Raw genomic sequence first — 19,137 nt, forward strand, 5'->3', positions numbered from 1 at the left:
CTTTACTGTAGCACTCTTTCATGTTGCAGCCTCATTTTCCCAGTCGGAGCCTTGGCTTTAATGAATGCACAGGGGCTAATAGATAGCACGATGGTGCTTTTGAAAGTGTTCTGCAGCAGAGGCACAGAACAAGGGGCCACAGTTTAAGAATAATAGGTAGGCCATTTTGAACTGAGATGAGGAAAAACTTTCAGTCAGAGAGTTGTGAATCTGGGGAATTCTCTGCCTCAGAAGGCAGTGCTGGCCAATTCTCTGAATGCATTCAAGAGAGAGCTAGATAGAGCTCTGAAGGATAGCGGAGTCAGGGGGTATGGGGAGAAAGCAGGAGCGGGGTACTGATTGAGAATGATCAGCCATGATCACATTGAATGGCGGTGCTGGCTCGAAGGGCCGAATGGCCTCCTCCTGCACCTATTGTCTATAATTGTCGGTCGGAGCCACTGTTTCGGGCTTGCGGGGGTGGCCGTGCCTATGGGGGTGAGAGCTCCTTCTACCAGGTGAATATGGGTGATTTTCCCCGGCCACTAGGAGACCAGAGGAGTACAAGGGGTAGAATTTGCTGACTTCCGAGTGGCTAGAGGTGCCGTCCACCAGTTGAGCACGGGTGATTTTTCCAGACGAACTCGACAGGGGAGCGCAAGGGGCAGTATTTGCCAGCTCCCACGGGTCTCCAGGCTTTTCTACCTTATGCAAGCCATTCATTTACCCACCAAGGTTTGGTGGGTTCTGGTTTATGCTTCACTGGAGTAGCGTTCTACCGTTCCCCCATCCCTAGTCAGCTTTATGGTTGCATGGAGAGTGGTTATGATCCAGCACAACTCCGGGCTGTGGACCTGCGTTCCCCAGACACAAGGAACTGCAGATGCTGGAATCCTGCATAGAATACAGAGTACTGGAGTAACTCAGTGGATCAGGCCGCCTCTGTGGAGGGGCTTGTTGGAATTCCAAGGGGGGAATAAAGCTGCAGTCGGGGAATCCAGTTGTTGCACGCTTCTTTTTATAGTGGAGCCATGGATGGAACGGGCAAGTTAAAAATAATTTCAGGATCACATGTCCATCTATGCTGCCCACAATGACCCTGCATTGCAGTGCTCTGCAGGTCAGGCAGCATTTCTGAACAACATGATATTCTGGTCAATGTGAAGCAATTTGGGGCATGTTCATGTATTAAATGAAAATATCAAGCTGCAGCTCTGAGATTCAGTAAGGAAGTGTGAAAGCAAAAAAGCTCAATTCAAACAGTTCAACTGCACTGTTGCAGGCTTACAAGTAGATGACAGCAATCAAGTCAGAAAACATTTTCCTCCTCAATTTCAAACTCAAAAGCAGATGGAGGAGTTGGCTGCGCCTAACGGCTGCGGCTCTCTGGCAGTCTGTTTGTCTTTTTTTTTTGTTTGTGTCGGTGTTGGGATGGTTTTTGTTTCTGTTTTTGGCTATGTATGTGTGGTGGGGGGCTGGGGTGTGGGGTGTGGGGTGGGGTGGGGCGGGGGAAACCTTTCTTTTATTAGGTCTCTTCCCCGGGGCGCAGCTCGCCCGCGGGGCCTTCCATCGACAGCGCGGCTCGGCCGCGGGACGTTTCGGTGCCCGGCGCGGCTTGGCCGCTGGACTTAACATCGCCAGCGCGGCTCGGCCGCGGGACGTTTCAGTGCCCGTTGCGGCTCGGCCGCTGGACTTAACATCGCCCGGTGCGGCTCGGCCGCGGGACGTTTCGGTGCCCGGTGCGGCTCGGCCGCGGAACGTTTCAGTGCCCGGTGCGGCTCGGCCGCTGGACTTAACATCGCCTGGTGCGGCCGCGGGACGTTTCAGTGCCCAGGGCGGCTCGGCCGCGGGGCCTTGCGGGGGCTGTGCGTGTCGTTTGCCTCGGTAGGGGTCGAGCTGCCTGTCCGTGGGTGCGGGGGGAAGAGAGGGGAAGTTTTGTTGCCTCCATCACAGGGAGGGGGTGTTTGGAGTCACTGTGATGGATGTTTGTGTTGGGGTCGGGTGTACTGTGTTCTTTTCTTTTTTGCTGTGTTTTGTGTGACTGCTGAAATTTCGTTCGGTGTAAAAAGCCGAGTGACAATAAAGTGTTGTTATGTTATGTTATGTTATGTTAAATGGCTTTTCCATGTAAGCAGTAACCTGTCAATTATATTAAGGAAATGTACACATCTGCACTTATAATTTTCTGCAGTAGGGCTGTTTAAAAGAGGGAGAGAGATCGTTCACTTTAGCATTGCCACTGTTCCTCGTGAAAATTTACATCCAAGACTTGCCTCAATAAGAACGTCGAGTAATTCGATAGCGGCGGTGTACTCCTGCTGTTCAAAGGCAGCCCGTGCCTGTGTAATTATCCTTTGCAATTCATCTGCTTTAACTAATTGGCTTCTGGCTTCGTTTTCATCCTTCGCACTGGGGTTAGATGGTATCTAAAAAATAAACAATCGGTCATTTAACTGAGTAGTATCACAGAAAAGCACCAGGTAAAAATATATTTACTAAATCAATTCAAAACAGGATGACAAAATATTGACGAGACACAAATAAATGCACATGCTAAAAATCTGAAAACAGGCCCAAAATGTTTATCCCTCCTCACATCATGGATGGTACCTGAACTTCTGAATATTTCCAGCATTTTATGGATTTATTATTTGGGAAAAAATGAAAACAGTAAAACTGATTAGTCTTGGCAAATGATTCTCAAAATAACTTAATGGTGTTTAAATCCAGTAAACACTGTTGCTGGAGATCATTGAACATGGTTCGTGAATGAATGCCAATTGGAAATAGTTCACTGCAGAGTTTTCAGATTGTGAGTAACATCTCTACATAGACGAGAAGGATGCAAATGGTGTGGTTAACAAAAGCTGATCCATCAACAGCGGCCACTTGCAAGCTGGCATCATTTGAAAATTTTGAATGGAGAATATCGACAAATGCAATCGGAAAGCAGGTGCTGAGGAATCCCCAGAAACAGCCAGTTACCACTTTCATTCAATCCTCACCCTGGACACGGGTGGAAAGTTGTGATGACAAAAGTAGTAACATAATCTGAACTCAACAGGCATTGAATGTCCCTGAAGAAATACGATGTTACATGTAGCATTTGTCTTTAAAAATAACTAAAAGCAGGTGACAAGAACACATTTGGTGAAAAATATTGGCTCACCAAATATTTGCTTCAATGATCAACCATATCAGTTGTGCCTTCGTTAACTATACAGTAGATGTGTGCCTTCTTCAAATGGGTTTGAACAGGGGACTCAATAACTGCAAAAGTTTCAAATAATTACTAGGCAAGTGTATCCTATTACTTCCATAATCTGCTGCAACTTCACATTTAGGTTAATGCTTTCAACAGTTTTTATTGTCCCAAATCATCACAAATCAGGGGCATGTCCTATTTAAATAGGGCCAAGGATTAAAATGCTTGCAAGTAATCCAGTCAAATATAAAAATAAGAATAATGGTGGGAATACTCAGGGCAGGAAGCATCTAATGAGAGAGAAACAAAGTCATCAGATGAACAATTTATGACCAGGGAAATGATCTCATAGCATCTCACCCTTCATACACACAAACAATGTTGTACAATTCGATCACCTCTCGCCTTTTCAGAAGGTTTAGGTTCATTCTGTTCAATTTTTCCTCATACCATTTAGAATAAGAGAGCTGTGTTTTTAAAATGTATCTTACAGTAGTTAGACAATAGGTGCAGGAGTAGGCCATTCGGCACTTCGAGCCAGCACCACCATTTAATGTGATCATGGCTGATCATTCTCAATCAGTACCCCGTTCCTGCCTTCTCCCCATACCCCCTGACTCCGCTATCCTTAAGAGCTCTATCTAGCTCTCTTGAATGCATTCAGACTCGGCCTCCAATGAATTCCACAGATTTACAACTCTGACTGAAAAAGGTTTTCCTCATCTCAGTTCTAAATTGCCTACACCTTATTCTTAAACTGTGGCCCCTGGTTCTGGACTCCAACATTGGGAACATGTTTCCTGCCTCTAACGTGTCCAACTCCTTAATAATCTTATATGTTTCGATAAGATCCTCTCTCATTCATCTAAATTCCAGTGTATACAAGCCTAGCCGCTCCAGTCTTTCAACATACGGCAGTCCCACCATTTCGGGAATTAACCTAGTAAACCTACGCTGCACCCCCTCAATAGTAAGAATATCCTTCCTCAAATTTGGAGACCAAAACTGCACACAGTACTCCAGGTGTGGTCTCACTAGGGCCTTGTACAACTGCAGAAGGACCTCTTTGCTCCTATACTCAACTCCTCTTGTTATGAAGGGCAACATTCCATTGGCTTTCTTCACTGCCTGCTGCACCTACATGCTTCCTTTCAGTGACTGATGCAATAGGACACCAAGATCTCGTTGTACGTCCCCTTTACTTTGTTACTTGCAAACAAGTGAAGAGAGAACATCGGAGAACACAGCACAGGAACAAGCTGCATGGCCCACAATGTCCGTGCCGAACATGATATCAAGTTAAGCTAATCGCCGCTGCCTGCATGCGGTCCATGTCCCTATTCCCCTGCATATCCAAGTGCTTAATTAAAAGCCTCCAAAAATTGTAATCTGCCTCCACCGCCAGCACTGTCAGTGCATTACAAGCACCCACAGCTCTGTGTACAATAAATTACCCTCTACATCTATATACTAAAACTCTCGTTTGTTTGTTTGTGACCGAACTACAGCCAAAACGGTACACGATAGTGCGACAATTGTAGGCCCACCTTACTAATCGTCGTCACTTTAATGGTAATGCAAATAGTTTTATTGAAATCGGTGTTATATTTTAAAAGTTATTCACATTTTAAAGTTTAAATCTATCTCCTAGGGAGGGAGGGGGAGGAATGGAAGGAAGGGAGGGAGGGGGAGGATAAGTGGGGCTGAGGGGGATGGGGTGGGGGAGGGGGAGACGGGTTGTAGGGAGGGGGAGAGGGGGAGGAAGGAGGGGGTGGGAGGGGAGGAAGAAGGGGAGGGCAGTGGACAGGAGGGGGGGAGGCGGGGGAAGAGAGGGGAGGTGGAGGTGGAGGGGGAGGAGAGGGTGCTGCACCAATGCAGGAGAGGTTTGGGCCCAACGGGTCCATTTGGTCTCGTCTCCTTTAAACCTTGCCCCTCTCACCTTATACCTATGCCCACTAACCTTTGATACTTCCACCCTGGGGAAAATGCATGACTGTCACTCCTATCTATGGCGCTCATAATCTTAAATAGTTTTATCATGGCTTCCCTCAACCTACAGCACTCGAGAAAACAATTCACGTTTGTCCAAGCTTTCCTTATAATCAATACACTGTAATCCAGGCAGCATTCTGGTAAACATTCTGTGTACCCTTTCCAAAGCCTCCACATCCTTCCTTCGATGGGTCAAACGGATTTGCACACATTGCCACACATGCAAGCTACAGGCCCTGGTTATTTAGAGCCAAAGAGAATGGAAATTGGCCCATCAGCCCAACATGCCCCATCTGCACTAGACCCACCTGCTTGTGCTTGGCCCATACCGCCTCTATACCCATACCATATCCGTATGCTAGAAAGAATAAGGAAATATATGCAAGAGTTAAGAAGTTGGAGTCAGACAGAGCCTTTGAGGAATATAAAGGAGGCGATTAGATGAGCCAAAATGGGCCACAAACTGGCTTTTGTGTGTCAGGTTAAAGAAAATCTCAAAGTTTTCTACACCTATATTAAAAGCAAGAGGATAACCAAGGAAAAAGTAGGACTGCTCAAGGATCAAGTAATTTGTGTTTGGAGTCCAGGGATGAAGGCAAAGTACTTAACGAGGACACGACATCAGCTTTCACCATGGAGAAGGACATGGAGGACAGCAAGATGACTGTGGGGAATACTAACATATGCAAGGGCAGATTGAGATTAAGAAGGTGGTAGTGTTGGGGCTCTTGAAGAACATTAAGGAGAATAAATCCCCAAGACCTAGTCGGTTTTATCGAAGGACATCGAGGGGGGCAAGAGCGGAGATTGCTGGGGCCTTGACAAAGCTATTTGCATCTTTAGCGACAGGCAATGTCCTTGAGAGTTGCTAATGTTATTAATGAAGATTTAAGGGAAGTAGAGAGTATTCAGTTAGTACAAAACATGGTTCTCCAATGTGAAATGAATGAAATGAAATGACTTTATTGTCATTCGGTACAGATACCGAACGAAATTACAGCAGTCACAGAACACAACAAAAAAGAAAAGATCACAGGACACACGACCCCAACACAAACATCCATCACAGTGACTCCAAACACCCCCTCACTGTGATGGAAGGCAACAAAACTTCCACTCTCATCCCCCCACGCCCACGGACAGGCAGCTCGACCCATACCAAGGCGACCGACACGCACAGCCCCCGCAAGGGGATGGAAGGTCCCGCGGCCGAGCCGCACCGGGCACTGCCAAGTCCCGCGGCCGAGCCGCGTCAGCGATGTTAAGTCCAGCGGCCGAGCCGCGCGATGGAAGGCCCCGCGGCCGCGCCGGGCGCTGAACCGTTCCGCGGCCGAGCCGCGCCGGGCGATGGAAGGCCAATGTGGTTGGGATTGCAAATTTGGAAATGGTCTCAAAAACATTGTGGTTAATATGGTCTGAAGGCAAAAAGCACTAACAAGTCTAGTTGCTATGTTGAATGTTTTATATTCCTATTACCTTGTGAGTTGGAAAAGAAATGTGCTGAAAAAACACAGATTAAGCAGCATTTGTGGAATGAAAAATAGTCAGGTTTCAATTTCCTTTCCAATCCTAGAGTCCAGCATCAGCCAACCAGGTCTACGATGAGGGAGAGAATTCAGGCAGAAGCTGGGCATTCCGAACCAGTATTAGTTGTGGGGCATGGACAGTGGCAAAACACTGCCACTGTCTCCTTGGCCATCTCTGCCCATGTCACTTAGTCAGACAGTTCGGAAACAGCCACTTTGCCGACCCATCTTTCCCACGCTGACCAAGATGACCCATCTTCGCAGCCCCCACCTGCCTGCATTTGGCCCATATCCCTCTAAGCCTTTCCTATCCAAGTACCTGTCCAAATGTCTTCAATGTTGTTATAGTATCTGCCTCAACTACCTTTATCTGCATTAAACTCCATCAACCATTTCTCCACCCAGCTGATCAAGATCCTCCTGTCATTTCTGATTACGGGTCTTTGCTGTCTCCAATTACACTCACTTTTGTGCCATCTGCAAAATTGTGGTACCTTAACAAATGCCTTGCCATATAGACAATGTTTTTCCCCTCATCAACCTTTTCCGTTATTTCTTTAAAAATCTCTACTCTAATTACATCCTTTCTAGTACAGCAACCAGAACTACACAATATATTCCAGGTGCTGCCAAGCCAATGTTTTATAAAGCTGTAAAAATGACATACCAGCTTTTGTATCCAATGACCCAGCTAAAGGTAAGCATTCCACACACTTTTTTCACCATCCTGCTTCACACTGGAATTTAGAAGGATGAGAGGGGATCTTATCGAAATGTATAAGATTATTAAGGGGTTGGACACGTTAGAGGCAGGAAACATGTTCCCAATGTTGGGGGAGTCCAGAACAAGGGGCCACAGTTTAAGAATAAGGGGTAGGCCATTTAGAACGGAGATGAGGAAAAACTTTTTCAGTCAGAGAGTTGTGAATCTGTGGAATTCTCTGCCTCAGAAGGCAGTGGAGGCCAATTCTCTGAATGCATTCAAGAGAGAGCTAGATAGAGCTCTTAAGAATAGCGGAGTCAGGGGGTATGGGGAGAAGGCAGGAACAGGGTACTGATTGAGAATGATCAGCCATGATCACATTGAATGGCGGTGCTGGCTCGAAGGGCCGAATGGCCTACTCCTGCACCTATTGTCTATTCACCATCTTATCACTCTCAGGCATTTATGGTACTTTCATCCCAAGGTCCCTCTGTCGAGCAGCACCCCTTTGGGCCCTACTATTCACAATACACACCACTCTTAGTAATCTTTCTCAAGTGCATCATCTCACATTAAATACCAATTGCCATGACTCGGCCCAACTTTCCAGCCAATCTATATTGTGCTTTAGTCTTAAACAAAATTACCTTCCTCTCAACGCCATTAATTTTCATAGGATCTGCAAACGTACATATTATACAACACACATTAATAACACGGAAGAGAATATGGATCAAATATTTGAAGGGTTGCTGCACCAATTCTTGTGGTACTCCACTGATCAAAGACGACAAAACAGAAAAATAACCCTCCACTACCATTTTCTGCCCACTGTTGAATTTTGGATCCAATGTGCCAGCCTGCTTGGATCTCCTGGCCTCTAACCATGTGGCCACACTACCATGCTGGACTAAGGCAATTTGCCTTATTAAAATCATAGAATCATAGCACATACAACTGTTTGAGTAAGGATCACCTATGCATGTCCTACAGCGATGCAGCTTGACTCGCTGTGTTACTCCAGCACTGAGTGTATACACTATCCATCCCTCTCATAATTTTATGCATTTCCATCAGGTTCTCTTCCCCCCCCCCCCCCCCCCGTCCTCAGTTTCCAACGCTCTAGAGAAAGCAATCAAAGTTTGTCCAACTCTCCCTGTAGCTAATAAGTCTCTAATCCAGGCAACATTCTGATAAACCTTCTGGCATCCTCTCCAAAGTTTCCACGTGTTGTCGATATTGGGGCAACCAGAACTGCGTGCAGTACTCCAGATGTTTTCAAGCTGAAGTCCTCAAAGCATGGACTCCATCCAACTCCAACTAAACTCTGAACAGCCTTGATTGCACTAGGGATTTTGGCTTTTATTTTGTTTTTCTGCACTATATGGAGTACTATATCCATGTACTTGTCCAAATAGTGTTATAGTATCTGCCTCTACTGCCTTCTCTGGCAGCTCATTCCATATACCCACCGAGTGGGTAGCTCGTTCCATATACCTACCCTCCGAGTGAAAAAGTTGTTCCCTCAGGTTCAAATTAAATCTCGCCCTTCTCACCCCAGGTCCCCTTGATTCCCCTACCCTGGGTAAAAGACTTCCCTGGGTGCATTCACCCTACCTACTCCCCTCATGATTTTATACACCAGATCAACCCTCAGCCCCCTGTACTCCAAGGAGAAAAGTCCTAGCTTACCCAAGCACTAACTTTAGCTCAGGTGCTCAAGTCACACCCCAACTTCTATACTCAAAAGAGCTGTGAAATAAGTATAGAAGATGTGCCAATTGTGAAGCCAGAGAAAGGAAAGTAGGTGCATGGGGAGGGACGGGTGAAAAAGAGAAGGGGAGGAGTTTGTTTAGTTATCCAAAATTGGAGAATCCAACATGTCCTGGAATGGAAAGCTGCATCTTGGGAGCAGATGCAGCAGAGATGGAGAAATGGAGAGTTATGTCTTTGCAAGCGGCAGGTGGGAGGACGTGTAGTCAACATCAGTTGATAGTCTGTTCCTTGTTATGCAGACAGTGAGATCAAGAAAGGGGAGTAAGGTATCAGAGATAGTCCAGTGAATTTAAGGGCCGTGTGGAAGTTGCTGGTAAAGTCAATGAAATGAACAAGTTCTGCATGGGTGTAGGAGGCAGCCCCGATGCTGTCGTCAAAGTAGCAGAGCAAGAGTTTGGGGATGGTGCAAGCGTACATGTGGAACCGGTTTGATGTAACCGACAAAAAGATAAGCATATCTGGGACCATGGCTACAACATTTATCTTGAAGAAAGTGAGAGAAGACAAGAAAGATGTTGCGGTGGGTGAAACCAAGCTCTGCCAGGTGGACGAGAATGCTAGTAGAGAGGGATTGTTTGGGTCTTTGTTCAAGGAAGAACCAGAAGGCCTTGAGGCCATCCTGGTGGCGGATGGAAGTTTGAAGGGACTGGATGTCCATGTTAAAGATGAGGCGATGGGGGTCTAGAAAACGGAAGTTATTGAAGAGTTGAAGGGCGTGTGAGCTGTCTCCTTTGTAGGTCGGAAGGGACTGGGGGAAATAAAGGTATTTGGAGATGAGCTCTGTCGGGCAGGGTCTACCAGGGAGTCCCGTTTGTGGATTTTGGGTAGGAGATAGAAGGGAGCAGTACGAGATCAGGGAACGATAAGGTTGGAAGCAGCGGAGGGGAGATCGCCAGAGTTAATGAGATTGATAATATTCAATAGCTGTTGGTAACAGGAAATGATGGGCCGGTGTTTATCAGTGGCAGCATGGTCAAGGGATCGATATGAGGTGGTGTCTGAGAGCTGGTGCCTGACCTCAGTACTGTACAGGTCAGTCTGCCAGGCTACAACTGCACTTCCCTTGTTGCCGGATTTAATAACAATGTTGGGATTGTTGCTGAGTGAGCAGAGGGCTGTGTGTTCGGAGGAGATGTTGGAGTGGGTAAAGGGAGTGGAGACGTCAAGACAGTTGATGTTGTGCCGGCAGTTGGAAGCTCAATACCCTGACTGAAGGAGGCCAACATACCAAAAGTCTTCTTGACCACCCTATCTATCTGTGACACCACTATCAAGGAACTGCGTACCTGTACTGCTAGATCCATCTTCCCTGCAACACTCCAAGGCCCTATCACTCACTGTGAAGATCATGCCTGGTTTTGACTTTCCAAAAAGCAACACCTCGTGCTAATCTGCATTAAACTCCATTAATGGAGATAAGTTTGATGTGTTGCTGTTTTGGGAAGCCAAACCTGGGCAGGACCTTGTCAGTGATTGTCATCTGCAAAATTGCTAGCAAAGTTAACGTCACTAACAACCGAATCATTAATGCATATAATAGACAGCAAGGAACCCAGCACACACCCGTGGCACGCAACTGGTCACAGGGCTCCAATCAGTTAAACGACACCCCTCAACTTCCCTTTGACTTCTTCTTCCAAGTCAATTTTGAATCTAACAGGTGAGCTTTCCTTAGATTCCATGTGACTTTTTCTCTAGATAAAAAGTTCATTGAGAAAATCTTTCAAACTGAAACAAAAGCAGTGAATATATAGATTCGATAAATTATTAACGACGATATTGGTGGCCCCAAAGGACACAGCCAAAATGTGCCAAACTCCCACTTGCACACTTACCACTTTCTTGAAGTCTTCCGCTGCTTCATTTAACTTCCCTTGTTTTAGTAGCAGGTTTCCTCTCTGTAACCTTGCCTGAAGAAATTCAGATACCAATAAGTAAAACATTTTCCAATTAACGATTGACAAAATACTATGCAAGCACTCTTTAGTACTCAACTCCAAATCTATATAAGCATCATGAAGACAATGTTACTTACAGATGTGAAGTCTGGTTTCAGCTCAATGACCTTACTTAGGTCTGGAAGAGCAGACTTTGATTTGCCCATAGCAAGATAGACTGTGGCACGTCTGTAATAGGCAACATAGTTATCAGGATCTCCATCTGTAAATACAGATTACAGTATTATTCAATATATTAAGAATAGTAAGGAACCCCATTATGGACATTACGCATAATGGAGCAGACTTCAATATTGTAACATGTGCAAAATTTTATATTATTTGAAAATTACTGTTAATTTTCCCAGTACCAACAACATTAAAAGTGGCTATAAAATCACAAGCCTAATTCACGACCAGGGAACAAGAACTTTAACATATGGTAACTAATGAAGTTTTCACCCACATCCCAAAAATGGGTGGGTTTGTAGATTAATCAGCCTCTATAAATTGCCCCTCGTGCGTAGAAAGTGGATGCCACAGTAGGATAACATAAAACTAGTAGGAAAGGGTGATTAATGATGGACGTTGAAGGTGGGAAGAAAGTCCTATTTCCCCCCCCCTCCCCCCCCCCCCCCCCCAATGCGTCTGGATTAAATTGCTCCACCCAATATCCCACTACATCCTTGGGCAATCTTCTTCGCCTTCTAGGACACAATCAAATTTTCACATCACCTGCATGCTTGCTAATGACCCATGTTCTCATCAGCCATTTAGGATATGATTGGTCCTGGGATTTTATATATTAACACGAGGGGAGAGAGAAAGGAGTGGAGGATGGGGGATGATCTTGCAAAGGTGTACAAAATCATGAGGTGAACAGATTGGGTAAACATAGGCTCTTGCCCAGAGTAGGGGAAATCAGGAACGAGGACATAGATTTAAGGTGAGGGGGAATAGATTTAATAGGAACCATAGCGTTTTGTTTTACTTTACACACATAGGGAACAAGCTGCTGGAGGAGGTAGTTGAGGCAGGTATATCACACAGTTTAAGAAACATTTAGACAGGTACATGGATAGGATAGGTTTAGAGGGATATGGGCCAAACACAGGCAGGTGGGACTAATGTAGATGGGACAAGTTGGTCGGTGCGGGCAAGTTGGGCCAAAGGGCCTGTTTCCACACTGTCAGACAATACCTCTATTTCGGATGACAGCCTGTTCAGCCTTGGCCTGCTAGTTGACAGTATCCCAACTTCTTTTGAGCTTGGGCTTCCTTTATCATACAAATTAAATTTCCTACATTTACTTAGTGGAGGGAAAGGAGTCCAATATGTATGTTGTAATTACATATTTTATTTAATCAGCTATAATGTCTCACCATGTTAATATGGGCAAGGACGGAGTTAGTGACTTTTGAAAATAATTTTTGTACCAAAACAATCTAAATTAGTAAATAAGTAATAGAAGGACAAGGAGAATGTTGATCTTTACGACTGTCACCTTACTGTTGGTAAATTGGTGTCTCCCTTGTTCGGTAGGTAATTGAGTAAATTTCAATTGTAATCTTCCATAAATACCACGGTGATAATAAAATGCCCACAATTGTAATTGTAATTCATTTATTTGCCAAGTATGTAAAAACATAAGGAATTTGATTTGCCCTACAGTCATACCAAAAAAGCAACAAGACATACAACTACATAAAAATTAACATGAACCTCCACCGCAGCGCACTTTGATGGAAGGCAATAACGTATTATCTTCTTTCCTCCTTTTCTCTCGCGATCGGGGCAGTCGATGCTCCCGCGATTGGGGCGTTCGAAGCTCTCACGATCGAAACCGATCCCTAACCACGAGCGCCACAATGTTAAGTCCACAGGCTCTCGCGGTTGGAGCTCCCGAAGTTGATCCCCAGCAATAGCCAGCTCCACGATGTCCACAATACGGAAAAAGTCGCATCTCCGTCGAGGAAAGCGATAAAAAAGACCCCCCCCCCCTACATAATACAAAACTAAAGATACACTAAAACATACATTTAACAACAGACTAAAAAGAGGCAGGAACCATGTTCCCAATGTTGGGGGAGTCCAGAACAAGGGGCCACAGTTTAAGAATAAGGGGTAGGCCATTTAGAACTGAGATGAGGAAAAACTTTTTCAGTCAGAGAGTTGTAAATCTGTGGAATTCTCTGCCTCAGAAGGCAGTGGAGGCCAATTCTCTGAATGCATTCAAGAAAGAGCAAGATAGAGCTCTTAAGGATAGCAGAGTCAGGGGGTATGGGGAGAAGGCAGGAACGGGGTACTGATTGAGAATGATCAGCCATGATCACATTGAATGGCGGTGCTGGCTCGAAAGGCCGAATGGCCTCCTCCTGCACCTATTGTCTATTGTCCAAAAACAACACAAGAAGAAAAGGACATGACAGACTCTTGGCGAGGCTGCCGTCATACGGCGCCACCCGGTGGATCAATGTGGGGGCACTTGAGTAATTCAGGCAGAATCTCGAGGGCACGAATAGACAATGTTTCTGCAGTCTGAAGGGGGTCTTGCCCCGAATCATCGCGTTTCCATGTCTTCCAGAGACACTCTTTGACCCACCAAGTTCATTCAGTTCTTTCTTTTACTCAAGATTCCAGCATCTGCTGTTCCTGATATCTCCATCAATAATTAAGCATGTGTTTGTTCTTAGAACTGCTAAGAGTAATACTGCAACACGGTTTTAAAAACATTACCCACACACTTACCGACAGCAGCATGAAAATGAGACAATGCGTCTGCTAACTGTCCTGCAGCCAAGAGTTTCTTCCCCATTTCAAGGTGTTTTTCAACTTCAGCATTTATACCTCCTATTCCTGTAAAAGCATCAAAACGATACATTAAGACTAAGCTATAATACAAAGCATAATAATTCTGCTTTAACAGAGAGAGAGCAAGTGGAGGAAAGAGAAGCACACTAAACAGCATTGCATGTTATTTTTAAATTAATAAATAAGATACAGAGATGGTTAGGCCAACACATACTGCAAGACTGACACAAAATTTGGGGTCGAGACCCTTTTTCAGACATTGCTGCTGTTTGTTCCTTTTTAAAAAAAAAAGCAGCCAGAAGTGATAAAATCAGAAATGGCCTGAGATATTATGGCCTGGTGCTCATCTGTGGGATCATGGTCCAAGGATAAGTAGGAGGAGGCGTCCGAGAGCTGGCGCCTGGCAACGTCTGAAGGGTCTCGACCCGAAACATCAACCCATTCCTTCTCTCCAGAGATGCTGCCTGACCCCGCCGAGTTACTCCAGCATTTTGCATTCTTCTTCAGTTTAAACCAGCATCTGCAGTTCCTTGCTACACACTGCAAGACTCACCACTTTCAACTGCTGCAGTCCACAAATTGAAGGTAACCCTTGTTAGCAGTTAGAGCAAGGACAATTCTCACCCAATGGCAGTGAAGAAATAGTCTTTACGTACGAGTTATTGCATTTTGGGATGTCAAATCAGGGCAAGGACCTTTATATTGAATGGTAGGGCCTGGGGAGTGCACCCTTTCCAAAGCCGCCACATCCTTTCTTTAATGGGGCGACCAGAACTGTACGCAATACTCCAAATGCAGCCAAGCCAAAGTCCTATAAAGCTGCATCATAGCTTCCTAATTCTTCTACTAAATGTGCGGGCCTATGAAAGCAAGCATGCCGTGTGACTTCTTTACACTATCAACTTATGCTGTCACTTTCTGCGAGCTATGGACTTGGATCCATTGTTTTAGTTTTAGAGATACAGCGGAGATACAGGCCCTTCGACCCACCACCCACGCCAACCAGTACGCTAGTTCTAAGCTACACACTGAGAAACATTTACAGAGGCCGATTTACCTACAAATCTGCACACCTTTGGAATTTGGAGGAATTTGGAGCACCTGGAGAAAACCCATGCGATCATAGGGAGAACGTACAAACAACACCTGTAGTCAATATCGAACCCGGGTCTCTGGCTCTGTAAGGCAGCAAATCTACCACAGCGCCACAATGCCGGAAGATCCCTCCGTAGATCAATGCTGCTCAGGGTTATGTCATCAATTGTATACATTTCCCCCTTACATATGACCCCCCCCCCAAAAGTGCAACACATTACACTGCTCAGATTTAATTCTATCCGCCATTTCGCCACCCACATCTGTAGCTGATCTATATTCCACTGCATACTTTGATGGGGGTCGCAGACCGTGAGGAAGGTGATCCATCTTAGTGACAACTACAAAGTTACTAAACAATCCGTCTACATTTTCATCCAAGCCATTTATATACAGAGATCTGAACACAGATCCCTAGGGAATTCCAGTGGTCACAGACCTCCAGCCCAAATAGTTCACTTCCACCAAAACCCTCTGTCTATCAGCAAGCTAGTTCTGAATCCATGCAACCAATCACCATTAATCCCATGCATCTTAATCTTCTGGATCGGCCACCATGGGGGACTTCATCAAATACCTTACTAAAATCAATGTCGACAACATCCACCATTCTACCCACTTCAATCACCTTCAGCACCTCCTCGGAAATCTCGATCAAATTAATAGACACGATCAGATGCATACATAGCCATGAAACTAACCCATTCTCTTCCAAACGGGAGTAAATCCTATCTTGAAGAATCCTCTCCGAAAACATCCTAACATGATGCTCGCCGGTCTACAATTCCCTGGATTCTCTCCACTTCCCTTGCTACACTGCAATCCTCTGAGACCTAGCTTGTGGAGAGAGAAGATGCAAAGATCTTCATCAAGTCTCTCACAATCTTCTATCTTGCCTCTTTCAATAATCTGGGATAAATTCCAAAATCCTGGGGATTTAGCCACCATAATGCTCTTCAAGATCCCCAACACCATCTCCTTAATCTCAAATTGCGTTGGCATATTAGTTGTTTTCATCCACACTTATCTCAATTGTCTTATCTACCTTCATTTCCTCCTCCTTGGTGAAAACAGATACAAAGTATTTGTTTAGTACCTCACCACGAGGTACTAAAGGAGTAGTGACTTCAGGCACAAAAATCCTCCTTTACCACCTTTTCCCCCGTAATCTTGTTTTTAAATGTAGAGTTGAAAACCCTTGGGATTTTCTTTAATCTCATTTTCTACTGCAAGGATAGGGGACAACGCCTCCACCGATTCCGGTACCCCACGAGAACGTGATTGCCATCCCTAACCATACTTCCTATACACTGACGAATGTGCAGCCACACTTGGTGCCAGTGCAATGTACAAACTTGCAGATTAAACTATGATGAGGTGGATTACGAACAATGGCAAATCAGAGTACAGGAAGGAAATAGATCATTTAGTAACTTGGCGTCAGGACAACAACCCAATGTCAGCAAGATGAAGGAGCAAGTTATCAACTTTAGAGATACAGGACAGAAACAGGTCCTTCGGTCCACAGAGCCCACGCCAATCAGTGATCACCCTCTATGTACAGATCAAGTCAAGTTTATTTGTCACATGCACATACACGATGTGCAGTGAAATGAAAGTGGCAATGCCTCGCTCTCGATCTACACCTCCTGATGTATAGGTCCGTGTAGTTCCCATGGTGCGTTCTACCAAACACACTACTCTCATGCAGGGCCTTCCTGTCCTGGGCAGAGCTGTTCCCAAACCAGACTGTAATGTTGCCGGGCAGGATGCTCACTACATTAATACTATCCTACACACTGGGGACAATTTTACTGATGCCAATTAACTGACAAACCTGTACTTCTTTGGAGTGTGGGAAGAAACCGGAGCACATGGAGAAACCCCACATGGTCACAGGGAGAATGCACAAACTCCCTGCAAACAGTAGCTGCAGTCAGCATCGAATGTTAGTCTCTGGTGCTCCAAGGCATTAACTCTACCGCTGCACCACTGTGCCGCCCCTGTACAGACTTCGGGAAGTGTGATGCCCAGTCAACATCTATGGTCCCTAAATGTTGATGGCTGAGAATGTCAAGTTCCTTGGTGTTAATATTACCAACGAACTGTCGTAAACCAACCATCTATATACTAAAACCCATTTATTATCTTGTTTGTGACTGAACTTCAGACAAAACGGTACACGATAGCGTGACAATTTTAGGCCCACCTTACTAACCATTGTCACTTTAGTGATAATGCAAGTAATTTTATTGAAATCGATGTTAAAGTTATTCACATTTAAAGTTTAAAAGGAGGAGAGGGGGAAGGAAGGGAGGGGGAAGGAAGGGAGGGGGAAGGAAGGGAGGGGGAAGGAAGGGAGGGGGAAGGAAGGGAGGGGGAAGGAAGGGAGGGGAAGGAAGGGAGGGGAAGGAAGGGAGGGGGAAGGAAGGGAGGGGAAGGAAGGGAGGGGGAAGGAAGGGAGGGGGAAGGAAGGGAGGGGGAAGGAAGGGAGGGGGAAGGAAGGGAGGGGGAAGGAAGGGAGGGGGAAGGAAGGGAGGGGGAAGGAAGGGAGGGGGAAGGAAGGGAGGGGGAAGGAAGGGAGGGGGAAGGAAGGGAGGGGGAAGGAAGGGAGGGGGAAGGAAGGGAGGGGGAAGGAAGGGAGGGGGAAGGAAGGGAGGGGGAAGGAAGGGAGGGGGAAGGAAGGGAGGGGGAAGGAAGGGAGGGGGAAGGAAGGGAGGGGGAAGGAAGGGAGGGGGGAGGGGGGAGGGGGGAGGGGGGAGGGGGAGGGGGGAGAAGGGAGGGGGGAGAAGGGAGGGGGGAGAAGGGAGGGGGAGAAGGGAGGGGGGAGAAGGGAGGGGGGAGAAGGGAGGGGGGAGAAGGGAGGGGGAGAAGGGAGGGGGGAGAAGGGAGGGGGGAGAAGGGAGGGGGGAGAAGGGAGGGGGGAGAAGGGAGGGGGAGAAGGGAGGGGGGAGAAGGGAGGGGGGAGAAGGAGGGGGGAGAAGGGAGGGGGGAGAAGGGAGGGGGGAGAAGGGAGGGGGGAGAAGGGAGGGGGGAGAAGGGAGGGGGGAGAAGGGAGGGGGGAGAAGGGAGGGGGGAGAAGGGAGGGGGGAGAAGGGAGGGGGGAGAAGGGAGGGGGGAGAAGGGAGGGGGGAGAAGGGAGGGGGGAGAAGGGAGGGGGGAGAAGGGAGGGGGGAGAAGGGAGGGGGGAGAAGGGAGGGGGGAGAAGGAGGGGGGAGAGGGAGGGGGGAGGAGGGAGGGGGAGGAGGGAGGGGGGAGGAGGGAGGGGGGAGGAGGGAGGGGGGAGAGGGAGGGGGGAGGAGGGAGGGGGGAGGAGGGAGGGGGGAGGAGGGAGGGGGGAGGAGGGAGGGGGGAGGAGGGAGGGGGGAGGAGGGAGGGGGGAGGAGGGAGGGGGAGGGGGAGGGGGGAGGGGGGAGGGGGGAGGGGGGAGGGGGGAGGGGGAGGGGGGAGGAGGGAGGGGGGAGGAGGGAGGGGGGAGGAGGGAGGGGGGAGGAGGGAGGGGGAGGAGGGAGGGGGGAGGAGGGAGGGGGGGAGGAGGGAGGGGGGGAGGGAGGGGGGGAGGGAGGGGGAGGAGGGAGGGGGAGGAGGGAGGGGGGAGGAGGGAGGGGGGAGGAGGGAGGGGGGAGGAGGGGGAGGAGGGAGGGGGAGGAGGGAGGGGGAGGAGGGAGGGGGTGGAGGGAGGGGGGGAGGAGGGAGGGGGGAGGAGGGAGGGGGGAGGAGGGAGGGGGGAGGAGGGAGGGGGAGGAGGGAGGGGGAGGAGGGAGGGGGAGGAGGGAGGGGGAGGAGGGAGGGGGAGGAGGGAGGGGGAGGAGGGAGGGGGAGAAGGGAGCGGAGGGGGAGAGGGGAGGGGAGGGGGAGAGGGGAGGGGGAGAGGGGAGAGGGGAGGGGAGGGGAGAGGGGAGGGGGAGAGGGGAGGGGAGGGGGAGAGGGGAGGGGAGGGGGAGAGGGGAGGGGGGGAGAGGGGAGAGGGGAGAGGGGGAGAGGGAGAGGGGAGGGGAGGGGGAGAGGGAGGGGGGAGAGGGGAGGGGAGGGGGGAGAGGGGAGAGGGGAGGAGGGGGAGAGGGGAGGGGAGAGAGGGGAGGGGAGGGGGAGAGGGGAGGGGGAGAGGGGAGG

The 19,137-nt window shown here is 47.9% G+C and overlaps 1 protein-coding gene across 1 annotated transcript in view; it reads right to left on the reverse strand.

Annotated features, from left to right (window-relative positions):
• Positions 1 to 19,137, reverse strand: part of dnajc3a (DnaJ (Hsp40) homolog, subfamily C, member 3a) — a 71,534-nt gene that overhangs the window by 37,129 nt on the left and 15,268 nt on the right. Inside the window, exons 2-5 of the mRNA XM_078402826.1 lie at positions 13,867 to 13,974; positions 11,217 to 11,341; positions 11,017 to 11,091; positions 2,253 to 2,405 (exon numbers count right to left, since the gene is read on the reverse strand). Of these exons, the coding sequence (XP_078258952.1) occupies positions 2,253 to 2,405; positions 11,017 to 11,091; positions 11,217 to 11,341; positions 13,867 to 13,974 (461 nt within the window). The remainder of the gene's footprint in view (positions 1 to 2,252; positions 2,406 to 11,016; positions 11,092 to 11,216; positions 11,342 to 13,866; positions 13,975 to 19,137) is intronic.

This window comes from Rhinoraja longicauda, chromosome 7 (genome assembly GCF_053455715.1).
Source record: "Rhinoraja longicauda isolate Sanriku21f chromosome 7, sRhiLon1.1, whole genome shotgun sequence".
Classification (NCBI taxonomy): domain Eukaryota; kingdom Metazoa; phylum Chordata; class Chondrichthyes; order Rajiformes; family Arhynchobatidae; genus Rhinoraja; species Rhinoraja longicauda.